At 46.2% G+C, this 16,804-nt stretch overlaps 1 protein-coding gene across 4 annotated transcripts in view; it reads right to left on the reverse strand.

Annotated features, from left to right (window-relative positions):
* Window positions 1-579: 579 nt before the first annotated feature.
* ACSS2 (acyl-CoA synthetase short chain family member 2) overlaps window positions 580-16,804 on the reverse strand; it is a 30,994-nt gene continuing 14,769 nt past the window's right edge. The window contains exons 3-19 of one of the 4 annotated variants that reach the window (XM_074212097.1): window positions 10,618-10,709; window positions 9,348-9,451; window positions 9,158-9,230; window positions 8,778-8,853; window positions 8,580-8,694; window positions 7,801-7,839; window positions 4,545-4,682; window positions 4,282-4,452; window positions 3,963-4,096; window positions 3,487-3,619; window positions 3,358-3,414; window positions 3,068-3,148; window positions 2,673-2,781; window positions 2,386-2,454; window positions 1,564-1,740; window positions 1,360-1,434; window positions 580-1,221 (exon numbers count right to left, since the gene is read on the reverse strand). In XM_074212097.1, coding sequence (XP_074068198.1) covers window positions 1,094-1,221; window positions 1,360-1,434; window positions 1,564-1,740; window positions 2,386-2,454; window positions 2,673-2,781; window positions 3,068-3,148; window positions 3,358-3,414; window positions 3,487-3,619; window positions 3,963-4,096; window positions 4,282-4,452; window positions 4,545-4,682; window positions 7,801-7,839; window positions 8,580-8,694; window positions 8,778-8,853; window positions 9,158-9,230; window positions 9,348-9,451; window positions 10,618-10,709 — 1,771 coding nt within the window. In that variant the 3' untranslated portion in view covers window positions 580-1,093. Of the gene's footprint in view, window positions 1,222-1,359; window positions 1,435-1,563; window positions 1,741-2,385; window positions 2,455-2,672; window positions 2,782-3,031; window positions 3,149-3,357; window positions 3,415-3,486; window positions 3,620-3,962; window positions 4,097-4,281; window positions 4,453-4,544; window positions 4,683-7,800; window positions 7,840-8,579; window positions 8,695-8,777; window positions 8,854-9,157; window positions 9,231-9,347; window positions 9,452-10,617; window positions 10,710-16,804 lie in introns of all 4 variants that reach the window. The other 3 variants (XM_074212096.1, XM_074212099.1, XM_074212098.1) reach the window with 3 other exon arrangements.

The following is a 16,804-nucleotide window of genomic DNA, read 5'->3' on the forward strand; positions in this document are numbered from 1 at the left end:
GTTTAAATACACAACTTAGGATTACAAATAAAATCAGTTTTTATGCACTAGGACAGCTAGGGGATGAAGTGGATAGGCTCATCTTCCTGAGAGTTCAAATCTGCCCTTAGATGCTTACTAGCTGTGTGGACTAGTTTCCTTATCTGTAAAATGAAATGGAGAAGAAAATAGCAAAACCATTCTAGTATCTTGGCTAAGGAAACTCAGAAATGAAATTTTTTCCATCCAGTTTCACAAAACTCCTAAAATTTATCCATAGATCCCTTGGGGGAAATCTGTGAACCCCAAGTTAAGAATTCTTTTGGAAGGCCCTGGGGAAACTCAGTCATTGGTGTATGGTGAGAGTTGCATTTAAAGGAACTTTGAGGTCTAAAAGAAAGAAGTCCATTTCTTCCATTTTAAAGACTTTATTCCTACAACCATAGGGCTTGAGGGATTTTTCAGCCCCAATGACAGTGGGATGGAAGCAGGAAAGAAATCTGAGACCAGCACAAATTCTAGCAACAGCTCCTTACTTTTCCCAACCTGGACATGATGGGGCCCTGAGTTTTGTTGCTCCAAGGGAGAAAACATCAATGGGGTCCAAGAAATGGAAGAGTTTCAATCCTTCCAGATGGTGAAGGAATAGGTTTCTGGTCCTTATGGGCATGCTTTCATTCTCCTGATGCCTCCTTAAATTGCCTTTTGCAAACTCCCATGAGGACACCAATTTCTAATGAAAGATCTAAGGTAAGTGCTGGAGCTTCTAGGAAAGGGCCTGTGACCCATTCCACCTGATCAAGGATCAAGTGCCTGCCCTCATTCCTGGGGCTCTAGCTCCCTTCCCACCACCAACTCCCCCCCCCCCCCCATCACCTGACTGGCAGAGGATCCTGCTCCTGGTGAGCCCTAGAGGAAGGGTCCAGGCTGTTGTGTGCCCTGGCTGTCAGGGACAGAAGGTATTAGGCCCTGCCCCACACCTTCTGACCCTGAGGCTACAAGCTACATCTCGTTAGTACTCCTGGGTGATGGTTGGCAAGGGGTAGAAAGTTGGACATAACTGGGCAATTAAGCAGGGTTGTCTAGTGAAGGAGCTGTGGGTAGATAGCTTGATTCATTGGACTGTCTGGCAACGATGGTTGAAAAGATGGTTGATGACCGACTGGTCTGCCACAGTGGAAGTATCCCCCAGATCATGATCATTCTGTGCAATCTTCCTCAGTACTCGCCTCATGATCTTCCCTGTGGTACATGACAAGACTGGTTACTCCAGGCTCCCTTCCCTTGACTGTTCCCTTCCACAGCTCCAGCTAAGGGCTCTGGCTCACACTGCAATTGGTCAGCACCAGCCTACCCACAGGAATGAGAAAGCATGCCTACCTGAGCGTGTTTTGGGCAAGCCAGGTGCATTCTGGATGTAATCTGGGGTGGCAATAGGGCTGATTTTTTCTCTAACTGTAATCAAGAAGCAAACTTTTACTAAGAATTTGTACTAGATACCAGTACTCCCAAGAGGGAAGGAAGGTCTTGCTTTTGCTGGAATAAATCTCATCTTTGTCCCCAGTGGGTAAGAAGGATGCTTACCCTGCTTCTTGAGCTCCTCAGTGAGGGAAGGGGTAAAGGTATGGCCCTCTCGGAGAGTGACAAAGCAGTAGAGACACTCTCCCTTTACCGGATGGGGGTGACTGACCACAGCAGCCTCAGCGATGGCTTTGTGCTCCACCAGTGCTGACTCCACTTCTGCCGTGCTTAGCAGGTGACCTGGCACAGATGGGCATTGTGAGAAGGCAGCTAATCTTGCCCCAGAGAGAAAAGCACCTCAGCTGCTCACTGCTCATGAACAAAGACCACAAGGATTGGCCAAAACTGCTTCAGGCTCCGAGTCGAGGGCCATCAGAAGGCATCTGCCTCAACTAGGACACACCAGTGGCCGCAGGCACTTCAGTCACTCCACTTGTAAATTCTCTGTCTGGGTCAGAAGCCTTTCCCTGGCTTAGCTGAAATCTGCCTCCCTCTTCCCTTGAACTAGTTGTGCCTAGTGAGGCTCAGCTGAGCAGGTCCAATCCCAGATCTACTCTAATCTTTTCATATAATTAAATTGATATTTACATTGTAAATATTTTATAAGAGATCTTTACTGAAATTCTTTCTTCAAATTGTGAAAACCCCATGACATCATTTGTTCCTTCAGACATTTAAGACAGTTATCTGCTCAAAGTTTGCTTTTCTCTAAGCTAAGTCTTCCCAGTTTCTTTTCATCAATTATGATTTCTTCCCTTTTCCTAACTATTTTCTTGTGGATGTTCCATCTTGTCAATATTCCCTCCTAAATGTGGTTCCAAACTTGAGACTAGGTTTAAAGGTAAGGTGTGAGAAGGGATTGGTCAAATGAGATGGGTCCCTCACCAGAGACATTAAGCATGTCGTCAATCCGGCCTGTAATCCAGTAATAGCCGTCTGCATCCCGCCGACAACCTTGGGAAGCACACGGAAGCACACAGGTTACACCTCAAGGCTTTCTTGGCAAAGAAATCCTCCCCAGGCAGAGGTCCAGACCCAGGGAAGAAAATGGAAGGTGGTCCTGTAGCTCAGTACTCAGAAGAGGTATACTACTTGCCCCAGGGGAACAGCCCTGCCTTTTCTGGGTGAAATGGCTTCAAGAGGTCAGGGACTGAGGAAGGAGGAGGACTCACCATCCCCCGTTACATAGTAGCCTGGGAACTTCCGGAAATAGGTGGCCTCAAAGCGCTCATGGTTCCCATAGACCGTACGCATGATCCCAGGCCAGGGCTGCTTGAACACCTGAAGGGTAGGGAAGGAACACCTGGTATCTGGCATCCCTGTTAAGTGTTATACTCTTCCAACTTCCCCAATATATTATTAAGATATTAATGGTGTGACCTGTCTCATGAATCACAAATAACCCATCACCCTTACATGCCACATGGTCACATCATCCTTACAGAACCAGGTCACCTGTCATAGGTCAAAAATATCACTAAGTTCTGTCTCCTATGGACTCAATTATCCATGTCATGTCTGTCCCACACACCAAATCGATCACCTCAGGTCTCAGATGTAGCCTCACCAGGTAACCTTCTGCTTCTCCTTCCAGCTCCTCCCCAGACTCATTCAAGATCGCTGGTGCCACACCAAAGAACGGGAAAGTCTGGGGGTGTAGGAAGACCCAGTATACTCAAAGGGTAGACACTAATAAGGGCATCTTCAGTTTCCACTAAGGCCTAAGAATTCAGAGCCCATGGAATCTACAGAGGCACCTTAACTTCTCATTCCCCCCCACCCCACCCTGATCATTATCTTCAGGGGTAGGGGGATAGAAGAGGGGTGGGAAATAGAATGAGCACTATGTTCACTCACCGCAGAACCTGGCTTCATGGGTGTGGCACCAGGGAGAGAGGTCAGCATATGGCCACCCTGTTGGAGGTCAAAAGTCAGTCCTGATATCAGGCCCCAGCCCCCCAAATTCTCAGGCATCTCCGTACTCACTGTCTCTGTCTGCCAGAAGGTGTCCACAATTGGGCAGCGCTGGGCTCCCACCACACGGTAGTACCAAAGCCAGGCTTCTGGGTTGATAGGTTCACCCACTGTCCCTAATACCCGCAGGGATGCCCGACTATATCTGTGAGGAGGGGAACAAGGAAATGAGCAAAAAAATAAATAAAAAATAAAAACAAAGGAAATGGGCACCAGAACACTGAGCCCTGGACAGGGAGCGAGGAGATGGGGGGCCCTGGCTGGTGGATGCGCTGACTTGATAGCTCCCCTTCTATAAAGCAAGGAAGGTGGCCTTGATGGTCTCTAAAGTCTCCCAACTTTGTGCACGGAACCAGGACAGGGGCTCGTTCCTGATCTAGCCTCAGTGACTCCAAGTCTATAATGAGGAAGACTGATTCCACTGCCTCAGGGTCACTGCAGGGATTCCAAGGAGGAAGGCAAAGGTGAGATGAGGGGCTGGTTCTTACTTGGTGACGGGTTCATCCCCAAACTTCATGAGCAGGCGGATAGCTGTGGGGGCCGTGTAGAACTTGGTCACCTTGTACTTGTCCACAATGTTCCACATGCGACTCACATCAGGGTACGTGGGGATCCCCTCAAACTGTACCCAACCAAGATGTTACCCCATGTTCCTTCCACAATCCCCAGGGTCCACCCTTTGGAACCACTTACCCCTCCAGAGCCTCTGGTCCCCCCCCTGGAGCCCTCTACTGAGCAAAACCACCCACGTCCAACTCCCCACCCCCCTGAAGCCCATCCCAAGCTGGACAGCCCACCCTGTCTTACCAGGACACTGGTAGCTCCATTAGCCAGAGGCCCATAGGTGACGTAGGAGTGCCCAGTGATCCAGCCGATATCTGCTGTGCACCAGAACACATCGTCCTCATGGAAGTCAAAGACATACTTGAAGGAGGTGGCTGTATAGAGCATGTAGCCCCCGACTGTGTGCACCACTCCCTGGGGCAGGAGTGAAAGAAAGGCAGTTAGGGCTTCTCCTAGTCCTTTCTACTGATGTGCCCACCCCTAACCCACAGCTTCTAAGCACTGACCTTGGGCTTGCCGGTGGAGCCACTGGTGTAAAGGATGAAGAGTGGGTCTTCTGCATTACACCACTCAGGTTCACACTCCTCCCCTGCATCCCCCAAGATCTCATGCCACCACAGGTCAACCCCCTGATTCCAGGGGATCTGTAGGGACAGGAGGAGGGAGGAAGGACAAGAAATATGCCCAGAGTGGCTTTGGAGGAATGCCCTAAAAAGAGGGGACAGAGGTCCAAAGCCTGGACTCCCTGAATGGCCATGGCAACAGTCCCCTTCATAGTCAACCTGAAATCAGTTAGCAAGTCCCACAGATGCATAATCAGGGCTTTGTCAGAATACTTCTGTCAGCCCTAGATGGACCTCATTTAGATCCTCACACAAAATCCTAGAGATGGCCGGAGGGTGTTCCCACCACTAAGTTTATCTGGTTCTTCAGTGTCTTTCAGATCTAATCCCACATTTTGGCCCTTAATCAGCCCTCTGGAGTGCTGTCATAATTTCCTCCTTGATGGGCTCCCCCACTTTAAGGTCCCGCCCCTACAATCCATGCCTTCATACCACCAGATTAACTTTCTCAAAGCAGAGATTTAGTCAAAAGGCCCTTAGAGGTCACTATAAATGAATTCATTTTGCAGATGGAAAAACAGGTCCAGATATCCTGTCCCTGACCATGAACCTGGTGTGGTCCTCCATGTCCTAGGGGATCAAATCCAAGCACCTCTGCTTGATATTCAATGTCCTCTACAACCTGGGCTCACTCTCCAGCTCCAACCTCATCTGTGACTCTGACGAACCCTCCACTGCAGCCAAATTGATTCCCCCCTTCCTCCATTTCCCCTTACACCCACCCACCAGGGCTACTGCTTCCACTTTCTCCTGTGATCTCACCTCTGCCATCCAAAACCTGTTAATCTTTCATGGTTCACTTCAAGTTCCCTTCTCTTGGAAAGCAATATGCTAGAACTATCTTCCTCCTCTGATTTCCTACAGTACTTGGTGGCTAAACCACAGTCCTGAATTCATCTTCTGATGTGTAATTATTAAAATATAGCTTCATGAACATCTCCCTAACCAGAAGGAGCTCAAGAGCTAAAACTGTATTTCCCCTTCCCCCTATAATTCAGTGGTGAAGGGCACATAGTAGGTACTCCATAAAATCGAGACTTGAAGATGGGAAGAACTCCACAAAGACCCTGGCACTGATAATATTCCCAAGAATCAGAGGCACCTCAGGTTAGAATTTTCCCTGCCTACCCCTTTCCTCACTTCCTCACACCAGAACCACTTTTCTCAAGGGCAGTGGTTCATGCCTGGAGGTTCTGCCAGGCTCCCAGGGACCAGCTCCCAAGACTGCAGTAATATGCTCTCAACACACACACACACACACACACACACACACACACACACACACACACACACAAACACACAAAAACACACAAACACACAGTGTTGATCTATGAGTGTCCACAGCTTAGGAGAAGGAATGCATAAGCCAGACATTTGAAGCCACAGGCAGTCAGCTCCACAAAGGCTCAGATACCCCCCAGCTTTGCGAGTTCCACAGCAGCTGCTGACCTCCCAAGTTCAAAGTTCAAGCCCAGAGTCAGCAGGTAAAATGTCATTCCTCTTACCTGGGGTAGGAGAGAGAAGAACCAGAACTCCCCCTACTCCCTGTGAGCAGCTTAGGAGGACTTTGAGCACACATGCCCCATGCAGACTGGGCACCTGGAGCTGAAAGCCCCTTGACCCAGGCTGGGATGCCCACAAGGACAGTCTTTAGAAATGGATTGGTTCTAGGGTCAGCCCAGAAGCCGGGCACTGATGGTGTCTATCAGACAGCTATCCTCCCATGAGGTCCCCAGCCATCTAAATTTCTCAGACTTGTATGTCTGCTGTCCAGAAGATAAAAAAAAATCTACCTCTGTTTATACTTTAACTACGTCACCTCTTGGGTAAATTAGTTTACATGCCTGGATAAGGGTCTAAGGTTTGTACCTCGACTATCCAGAATTTGTAAATAGCATCCCCTCTTCACCCCCTGCCCCAATAGTTTACACTTCCCTGCATCCCTCTATACACACACACCCAATTTAGTGACTTATTTAATCTAGACTGAGGCTATATGATGGTCTCTGAAAACCATGATATAGGGAGGACCCAGGCCATTACCCAGAAATTTGCAGGGAAATAGATCAAGTCCAGGATCCAGAGTTTGAAAGAATTCTTTAATATATAAAAGAAAACTAGCCAAGTTTTCTGTCTACACCAACACCAACATTACTACCAAAGAAGCTGTCAGGGACAACCTGGTCTCAGACATATAATAATTGCCTAGCTGTGTGACCTTTGGGCAAGTCACTTAACCCCACTGCCCTGCCAAAAAAAAAAATGACAACCCTAAAATTATTCAGGTTTCTCCTCCAGAAGAAACTCTCAAATACTATAGCTCACAGAATGACCTTGAATTTCTCTTAAATATGAACTATTTTGTGACCTCTATCCAATCTAGGACTTGATTCTATCAACCTGTGTGCCTGCAGGCCCTGCCTTCCCAACAGACTCTGCTCTGGTCTCATTTCTCCAACAGGACTGCCTGCCTCACACAGAGCTGGATATCACAGATCATGGAAACTGGAAAAAACCCCAGCATCCCGGCTCTGCCATAAAGCCAGCTCACTGCCCCTCCTTTCTTTCTCTACAAAAGAGGGTTCTTTCAAGTTCCAATTCCTATAGCTAAATTCCACTTCTTTATATTACAGATGAACCAACTGAGGCTTAGAGAATGTAAGCCCCAGGGCTGGAGGGGAGAGATTTCTCTTTCTGTCTTTGTATGCCCAGCACCTCCCTCCAGACCACTACAAAGCAAGCACTAGATAAATGCTTTGTTAATAAGATATGCACAAACTGTGTCAGAACAAGAACCCAGACCTCCTAAATTTCTCTCACTGGATTGTTCAGTTTTTTGGTTTGTTTTACCAATTACTGGACTCCTTTCCCAGAGATATATATGCTTCCCCTTGTCATCCTTCCCAGTCAGTCAGTCACAGTCCAACACCATCTATGAAGCACCTCCTGGATGACAAGTCCTGAGTTAAGCCCTAGAAGCAGATGCACAGTGGCCTAGTGGCTGGTGACCAGGCAAAGGTCAGCCTGGTCTTAGGGACCAGGAAGCAAGCTCAAGCCCACTCTTAGAGGGCAAGCAGATGCAAAGCAGATGGACACACAGACAAGGGCACAGTGAAGCAGTGCCTGGGACAGTGGATACCTGGGGCCGCTTGGACAGGGGTTTCTCTTTCGTTTTGTCCTGTTAAAAGCCCATGGAGAGGCTGATGAGGAGGGAGGGAAGTAACAAAGGGATGGAACTAAGATGCCCAACCTCAAGCCACCACCCAGGGGGCTCCTCTGCTTACTCTAAGATCTGATGGCCCCCCAGATCTCTGGCCCCCCCACCTCAGGAACCTTCTGACCTCAGAGCTACTCCAGATTTAGCTCTTAGTCTACAGGCCCAAACCTGAGCTCTACCATATTCCAGTCAAAAGCAGGTGAACAAATTTTACTATCTTTCCTGGAAGCTCAAAAAGGAGCTGGTAGTAGCCATGGTTGCCTGTGCTCATCCAAGACTCTTTCCTGGAGGCCCTTCTAAAAAAGGGGTAGGGCACCCCAGCCTCCATACTTCCTCTCACTTCAGGGGTCAATTTCAAAGCATCCCTTACTAAGAGGGTCAGTCCCCAATCTCCTAGGCCACGGGCTAGAAGAAGCCAATCGCTCACAAAGAATGGATACTGCCCCACCCCCAGGAGAGTTCATGGTGAACCCCGGGAGATCTAGATACTCCAGATTGGTACCTCAGTGTTGCTGTCTCCCCAAATCCTCAATCAACACAGACACCCTATGGCCTCCCAAGTCAGGCTATCTCCTTATTGTGGACATTGTCCACTTTCCCTGACCACATTCTTCCTGCCTGAGTTCCTCCAGGAGTAATACTTATGACAATACTGTGATAGCTGCAAGTATCAATAAGGGCAAGTGGAGGGAAGGGCCTACCTGCAAATCCTGGCATGGCCTTTTCAAAGGCGGGGATTGTCCAGAAGAATCCCCCATGCCTAGCTCTGCTCGGCCAAGGTGCTTAACTACAATGCATCTCTTCACAGGGAAGCCCCTAGAGAACAAGAGGGCCAGGTGAGGTATGATGGTGGGGAGAACTTAAGGAGAACCTGTGGGAGCCCAGAGTCAAATACTTACTTCTCCTCACACTTGTGCAGGGCCTCATCCACGAGCTCCTTCAGGTTCACCAGTTTCTCTCCTCTGTAGAAGGCATCTGAGAGAAGAATGGACTTTATACCTCTGTCTCCCTCCCCAATTGCCAGAGGCAAAGCTAGGCCTGAACTGACAAGAACAATGCCAGAGGCGATACAAGTGAGAAAGTGAAGTGCTTGAACTGGGGCGGGGGTCTCCTGAACAGTGACTGGCTTTCCCATCAGAGTTCAGAGAGAGAGTTCACTTAGCCCCTTCCAAGACTCAGCACAGCCCCCCCCCTCCTCCCCTTCCCCACCCCCAACCCAGGAAGAGCCAACTAGGAGCTGGAAGAGGCAACCTCATCTAGCTAGGGAGGAGCCAGTCACCTGCTGTAATAAGGAGCGTACAGCTTGAGTCCAGGATCCGCTCACATAAGGAATCAGCTGAGAAACCTGCAAACTGAGGAAGTAAGGGGAAACTGAGGGTGGGATCTTGGGATAAGGGAATGAATTCCATTGGGGTCCCAGATCTTCTATAATCCCCCACCCAACACATTCTATCCCCTACGATCCCTACCACAATGGAATGCAAGGCACCAAGACGAGCACAGGCAAGCATGGCCACCACCAGTTCCAGAATCATGGGCATGTAGATGGATACACGGTCACCTTTCCGAATGCCTGCAATCAGGAGACACGCCCATGGGCTTCTTGTCTTCCCACTCTCTAACCTAGCTGTCCCCTCTGGCTTACACTCTCCTAGGCTTAAGCCCCCCCTCAAGTCTCCTAGACTCGTGGGTGTCTCCATGACTCTGTCCTGGGCTCCCTTCTCTTCTTCTCTCCTCCTCCCTCTTGACATGGTAATGTCATCAGCTCTCATGGGTTCAAAATCATCTCTATGCTGACTATGGAAAGATCTAACATTTACTTATCCAGCCTTGATCTCTGCTGACCTCCAGTCTCCCATCTCCAACTCCCTATCGAATGACTTTGGCTGGAGGGTCTAAAGACACATTAAATTCAACATATCTCAAATCAAAATCATTGTCTTTACTCAAAACCTCTCCCTTCCTAATTTCTCTATTACTATGGGATTACCATGAACTTCCCAACGTCCCAGGTTCCAAAAGTCTCCCCCGTCCCCCATATCCAATATATTGCCCAGTCCTTATTTTCCTTGCATTGCCACCACTCTGGTCGAGCTCCATATGACATCATGCCTCGACTACAAGAGTCTGCTAGCTGCTCCCTGCTTCAAAGCTCTCTCCAATCCAGTCCAGCTTCCACTCAATCATCAAGTTTACTCATTCTAAAGTACAAATATAATCATATTACCCCACCTGCCTCCTCCTATTCAATAGACTCCTCTGGATCCCTACTACCTCCTGTATCAAACATAAAATCTTGTTTGATTTCTAAAACCCTTCATAAATCTGGCCCCTTCTTAACCTTTCCAATTCTTTTCACACCTTTCTACCTAGCCCACAGCTTTTAACTTTAATATTTAACTTTTAACCTTAGTAGTATTTTCACTGGCTGTCATGCCTGGAATTTTCTCTTTCCTCATCCCTATCCATCTTCTGGCTTCTTTCAAATCTCAGCTAGAGATCCATTTTCTTCAAGATGCTTTTTTCAATGCTCTTAATCTTGGACCTTCTCTCAGAGGTAACTTCCAACTTCTCCTCTATATACTTTGTATGTTCTCTCCCTCATTAGAGCAAAAACTATTTGCAAGAGGGAACTGGTGCCTTTCCTTGCATCCCCAGTACTAACCAGTCTCTGGAACACCACAGGCACTAACAAATGCTTTCTGACTCAGCTTGCCTTCTGCAGCTATCAGTACTTACCCTGTTTCCGGAGGGCATTAGCACAACGACACACCTGCGTCAGGAGCTCTTGATAGGTGATCTGGGTGGCTTCCCCTGGCTCATTGCCTTCCCTGAAAGATACCAGGAAAACGTGTCAATAGATACATTTGGAACCCCCCAAAGAAAACCACAAAGGCAAAACCCTGTATTCAACTTGGGGCAGGCAAGCTGACTTCCAAGATGTGTGAGGACTATTGCTCACACTCTAGTACCCCAGATGGTTACACCTGTCGTGTGATTTTGGGAATGGCATTATCCTTCTCTGAACCTCAGGGTGATTATCCCTCCTTCTCTCTTCCTCTCAGGGCTGTTCAGAGGGACTAGGTCAGGGGGAAAGCAGGATTAAAAATTACTCAGTTTGTACTAGACAAGAAATCTACTCAGGGCCTCCAAACCTAGAATGATTTCACATGGAGACAGGAGCAACAAGTACCTGAGGTAGTACAGAAAGGAGAAATACAGAAATACAGAACTTAAGAATGTGCTTTCCCATCCAATGAGGATAGGACTTTCCTGACTTTGTCAAGGGCTTTAGAAGCTAAGGGACTGATGGGCTGAACAAGTCAATTGCTCTCCTCACCTCCATCCAAACCTGGAACACTCAGGAGGCTTTTTTAGAATCAGGAGTCAACCCAAATTCCAAGGGTCAATCCAGCAATCCAGGCCAAATAGAGGAGTTTAGATCAATAAACCAGGGCCTGAAGGGTTCAGGGTAAGGAAGTCTATTTTCTAGGTCAAACACGGTAGCAGATTGCCTTGGAAAAGCTTCTGTTAAAAAAGGCACTACCTCCCCATTCCACATCCCCATGCTCACCTGAATGCACATGAACTAACATGCAAGCATGCTCCCATCACATTAACTAACATGTACATAAGTACCAATGTGGAAGCATATTAAAAAATTTCTTTTTGGGGTTTCTTGAGACATATTTTAAAAATAACAATTTCCTCTATAATAGATTAAGAATAGTACCAAACCTTTTAATAAAGAACCTGTCTTGTTCCTTCCCCATTCTAACATGATTTTGTTATTGATCCATCAAAGGGCAGTCTTCTCTTTACCTGTCCATAGGAAGTAATTGAGAGCTAGCACCCACTCTCCTCCATTGAGAAATATCTAAGATAGAAGGAAGGAGGTCTCTTTGTTTAATTTCAGGAGTGAGGGAAATAGTCCTGGAGACACGAGGGTAGGGATTTGATTGCTCAGGTATGAAATGTTAATCCAAAAAGAATTTTAAGCCATTTTTTCTTGATTCAAGATTTTTTACAAATGTTAACTGAAATCTTGGGGCAGAGAGTCGTGTAAGAGGATATGGAAAATTATGCCAGTTTTGGCATCCTCTCTAAGCTAGGAATGACCTGGACATAGATTAATGATAAATTAAGTAAAATCATTTCTGGCAAATTGATGCCCAAACATAGATATTATTAGCATTATTTTTTAACTTCAACACCTATAGGCAAAGAACACACATTCCTTAAGCATAAATCTATCCAAATATGCACAGATGAACATATATACACAATATATTTGTATGCAAGAAACGTGTACAGCCTTTCCTTTAGTGCTCAGATTTCATTCTGATCCCCATTTCTCCTAGTGTTCACTTTCTCTGAGAAAACCCAAGGCCAGCTTAGTCCCCCATAAATACTGTTCCTCTAGTAGAGGTCAAATCCCATGTCTCAAAGCTCAGCAGACAGAGTCCTAACCTTGCTTAGGAAAAGAAAGAAACAATCATTTATGAAGTATTTACGAGGCTCTAAGCATTGGCCTAAGGTCTTTTGCATATATTCTCATTTGATCTTCACAATGATCCTGAGAGGAAGGTGCTTTTATTGTCACCACTTGCTCAGAGTCACACTGAAGCTAGATTTTAACTCAGCTCTGCCTTCTTCCATTTCAGATACCTAACTGGCCAGGGAGTAAGCCCTCTGTCCAAGCACAATAGGCTCATAAAGAGGTGGCTTGATTCCCATCAGTAGGGTCAGTTTACTGACCCCTGGACAGCTGATTCCCCAAGTTTCATCAAGGTTTCATGATCACTTAATGATCACGGCCCTTTCTGAGTTTCTACAGCAATTGGAAGCCCGAACCATGTACTCTATTCTATCCTTGTTTTCTGACAGTACCAAGTATGAGTCCTATTTCTCTTAACCAGGCACTACATGGGGACAGATTTCCTCTTTTGTCTCCTCTCCTGCATCATAGTAAACCACAGCGTTTGCAGTGTGAACTTACTACTCAGGAAAAATTCATAATATCCTTTATTTGTTTATTTTTAAAAGGATGGCAATAACCTTGATGCTCCTACCCTCAGAATTTGGATTAGGGTTTGGCCCAAGAGGAAAAGGGAAGAATAATCAGCCGGCAAGATGCAGCTGGGCAAACTCACATCTCATCTAAATAGCCTTTTTCATATGAGGATTACATTACAATCAGTAAAGAAAGGGCCCAGGTGACCCACACATAAAATAATCCTTTTATTACCAGTAGAAATGGGGGTGCATTTCTATTGTAGGTTTAATCATATTCCATATTATGCTATGGGATTGTGGAAAGTTACATGGGGGGGTGGAGCAGAGAAATGCACCTTAGTCATGAGTAGCCCAAATAGACCTGAGAAAGTAGGTGGAGCTGAGAAGCCAGTCTTGGGGGCGTCTATCATTCTAGCTTTGTGAATGGGCAACTGAAAACAGGAACTTGGACAAGAAAGTATAGGGAGGTAATAAAAACAGTATTGGGTTTATACCAGAGATTTGTATAATCTTCTTTGGGCATGGAAATGTTCATTTTAATTGGTATTTGTCAAGTAAAACATAACAAAAAAAAAATTTTTTTAAAGAGAATCCTGGCTAGGAGCCAGGAGATGTGGTTTTACCACTTCTGACTGTGACCTTTTTTCCCTCCTCTTCAAATAAAGGAGTTGCACAGTCTAGTGGAAAAGGCATTGGATGTGGGTTCAAATCCTAGCTCTGCTGATTTCTAGCTCCTTGTATGTCCTTGCATATCCTGTATAACATAACCTCTAAAAAGACTTCTTGCTCTAATATTATATAACTACCTCAGGAGCGGCATTACAGCTTTATTGAACTACTGCACAATAAAGAAAACGAGAAAGGGTCCCTGTCCCATCTATGGAGTTCAGTCTTTGCCAGCTGATATCACACTGTCCTTTTCCCGCTTTGCCCTGGTATCTCATTCCTGCCCCCCCTTCCTTAGGCTATTTCAGTCATACACCCTCTCACAGATCTCCTGCCTACCCCTCAGGCCTCCTGCCAGGCTTCCCCAGGCCTTCTGCCAAGAGAGAGCTCAGGTACCTGTCTGCCCTGACCCTGAGAGAAACAGCATGGCATTATGAAAAGGACACTATAGCCTATTTGCTCATGGTTGTTTGTAAGCTGACCTTCTCCTCCACTCCATCTCAGCTATACACAAAATTGTCATACTCTTGATCTTGCCATCACTGCCAAATGTAGCACCTCCACATTCAAGAATTCTCCTTATGTGACCATTTTCTATTGGCTTTCCACCTCTCTCTCTCTCTCTCTCTCTCTCTCTCTCTCTCTCTCTCTCTCTCTCTCTCTCTCTCTCTCCCCGCCCTTCTTCATATCAAATTCTGCTCTTCATCTAAACTATGACCTTCAATCCTTTGACCTCTTAAGTTTTTCCCAGGTTATCACCCCTGCAACTAGTCTATCCAGTTCAACTCTATAGTGTTCTCTCCTCTTCAGTCCTTGGACCCCTTAACATATAGCCAATTGCATCCTGTCAAAGCTTGAATAATTTCCACCATCTGCTGCCTTCACTGCTACACAAATACTACTGAACGAAGGTGGGAAAAAAATCAAGAAACTGTTCTGACTGAATCCACTATAAATACATGATATACAACCTCCAGTAGGCCCTCACTGAAGCTAGGCAATCTTATTCTATCTCCCTCACCAACTCACTATCCCACTCTCTAGTGATTCTTCCCAACTTTTCCAACCCTTTTCAAATCTCCCATGGCTCCCCCCTCCTCCCACTCTTCCAGTCAAGAACCTTACATCAGATATTTTACAGAAAAAAATGGAGGCCATCCACCAAACATACCCTCTTCTCTTTCTCATCTCCTATCACTCAGATGCATTTTCCCACTATCTCCTCCTTCTTATCTCAAAGAGATGGTCTCACTCCTTGTCAAGGCAAGCCCTTCACAAGCAATCCCATTTCATCTGTCTCCTCTAACAGATTTCTCCCTCTGTCAACTCACTGTCTCTTACCTTCAATCTCTCCCTGTCCACTGGCTCTTTCCCTCCGGCCTAGAAATATGCCCAGACCATCTTCAGTTTCCAAAAAACCCTCACCTGACCTTACCATCATTCTATATCTCTCCTGTCCTTTGTAGCAGATCTCCTGGAAAAGCCCATTTACAATAGATGCTTCCACTTTTCTCCTCTCACTCTCTTCTCGACCCCTAAAAACCCAGCCTCACCATTTGACCAAAATTGCTCTGCCAATCCAATAGTATTTTCTCAATCCTCTTTCTCCTGAACCTCTCTGCAGCCTCTGACACTGCTGATCACTCTCTTCTCTCAGTTTTCAGGACACTTCTCTCTCTTGGTTCTCCTCCTAGCTATGACTGCTCCTTCTTTGTCTTTTACTGGATTTTCATCCAGATCACTCCCTCTTCTAATAGATGTCCCTCAGGGTTCTGTCCTAGGCCCTTTTCTTTTCTCCCACTATACATCTATACTTTCTTCCCACTATACTTCATCATCCTCCATAGATTTAATTGCCCTCACTATGCTGATGATTCTCAAAATTCCTAACTTCTCTACTGATGTCCAATCATGTATCTCCAACTACTTTTTATACATTTCAAAATGGATGTCCAATAGAAATCTTAAACTCAACATGTTCAAAATTGAACTCATTATCTTTCCATCCTTTAACTGCCTCATTATTTCAGAGGGTAACACCAACCTCCCAGTCACCTGGCCTCACAACCTAGGTGTCACCCTTGACTACATTATTTCTTACTCCCCAGAGGCAACCTGTTGATTTCATTTTTGCATCATCTTTCAGATATGCTCCTTTCTGTCCTCTGATACTGCCAGTCTCTCTATATATATAGTCTCTCATCACCTAATTACTGCAATAACCTGCTGGTGGGTATGCCTACCTCAAGATTCTCATTTGCAGTCCATTTTCATTCAGTTGTCAATATGATTTTCCTAAAATGCAAGCCCAGGAAGGCAGCATTTCTGGGGAACTCCTTCCCCCCAAAACTACAAAAGCCAACAAATTATGACTCTAGCCAAGATTTAGAGGGGCAAAGACTGAGTGATACGTTTCCCAGTCCAAGATAACTTAGAAATTCTGTGGGAAAGGTGTGTTTCACCAGGACCAGGGGTTGGAAAAAAGCCACGGCCACGAGCAGCACAGCCCAGCCCAGCCCAGAGATCACCGGCAACAGCTTGAAGGGGTGGTGAGAGAAATCTGCTACACCAAGAATGAGTGTGGAGTGAGGAGCACTGGCCACAGAATCTGCAGCAAGAACCTGGAGAAAGCAGCCTGCACCCCCCAGAGCACAGCCCACAGATGGTAAGGGGGTCAGGGAAGACTGCAGAAATTTCTCTGCTCTCCCTTGGAGTAGGACTCTGCTGTATGCCCACACTCAGATCCAGTTGCAGTTTGGGCTTCCATACTAAGTAGCCAAGCTGGATCCCTCCTTACAGCTCCAGGGCAGAAGGAAGTGTGGTGGTCACCTACATATCAAAGCACAGGCAAGAGAGCATAAGACCTTGGAGGAATAAAGGTCCCAGTGGGGTGTCCCCCTCAAAAAAAACTCCAAAGCCTTGGAAGTGCTGTAAATTAGTCTTGGGATGAGGAAATGAGTAAGCAATAGAAAAAAGAAGAATCTGACCATAGAGAATTACTTTAATCCCATGGAAAATCAAAACACATACTCAGATGATGATAAAATCGAAGCTTCCATATCCAAAAACCTCCAAGAGAAATAGAAAATGGGCTCAGACTATGGATGAGCTCAAAAAAAGACTTTGAAAAGCAATTAAGGGAGGTGGAGGAAAAATTGGGAGGAGAAATGAGAGCAATGCAGAAAAATCATGAAAACCAAATCAACAGCTTGATGAAAGAAATTCAAAAAAATGTTAATGTTAA

This window comes from Macrotis lagotis, chromosome 1, assembly GCF_037893015.1.
Source record: "Macrotis lagotis isolate mMagLag1 chromosome 1, bilby.v1.9.chrom.fasta, whole genome shotgun sequence".
Classification (NCBI taxonomy): domain Eukaryota; kingdom Metazoa; phylum Chordata; class Mammalia; order Peramelemorphia; family Peramelidae; genus Macrotis; species Macrotis lagotis.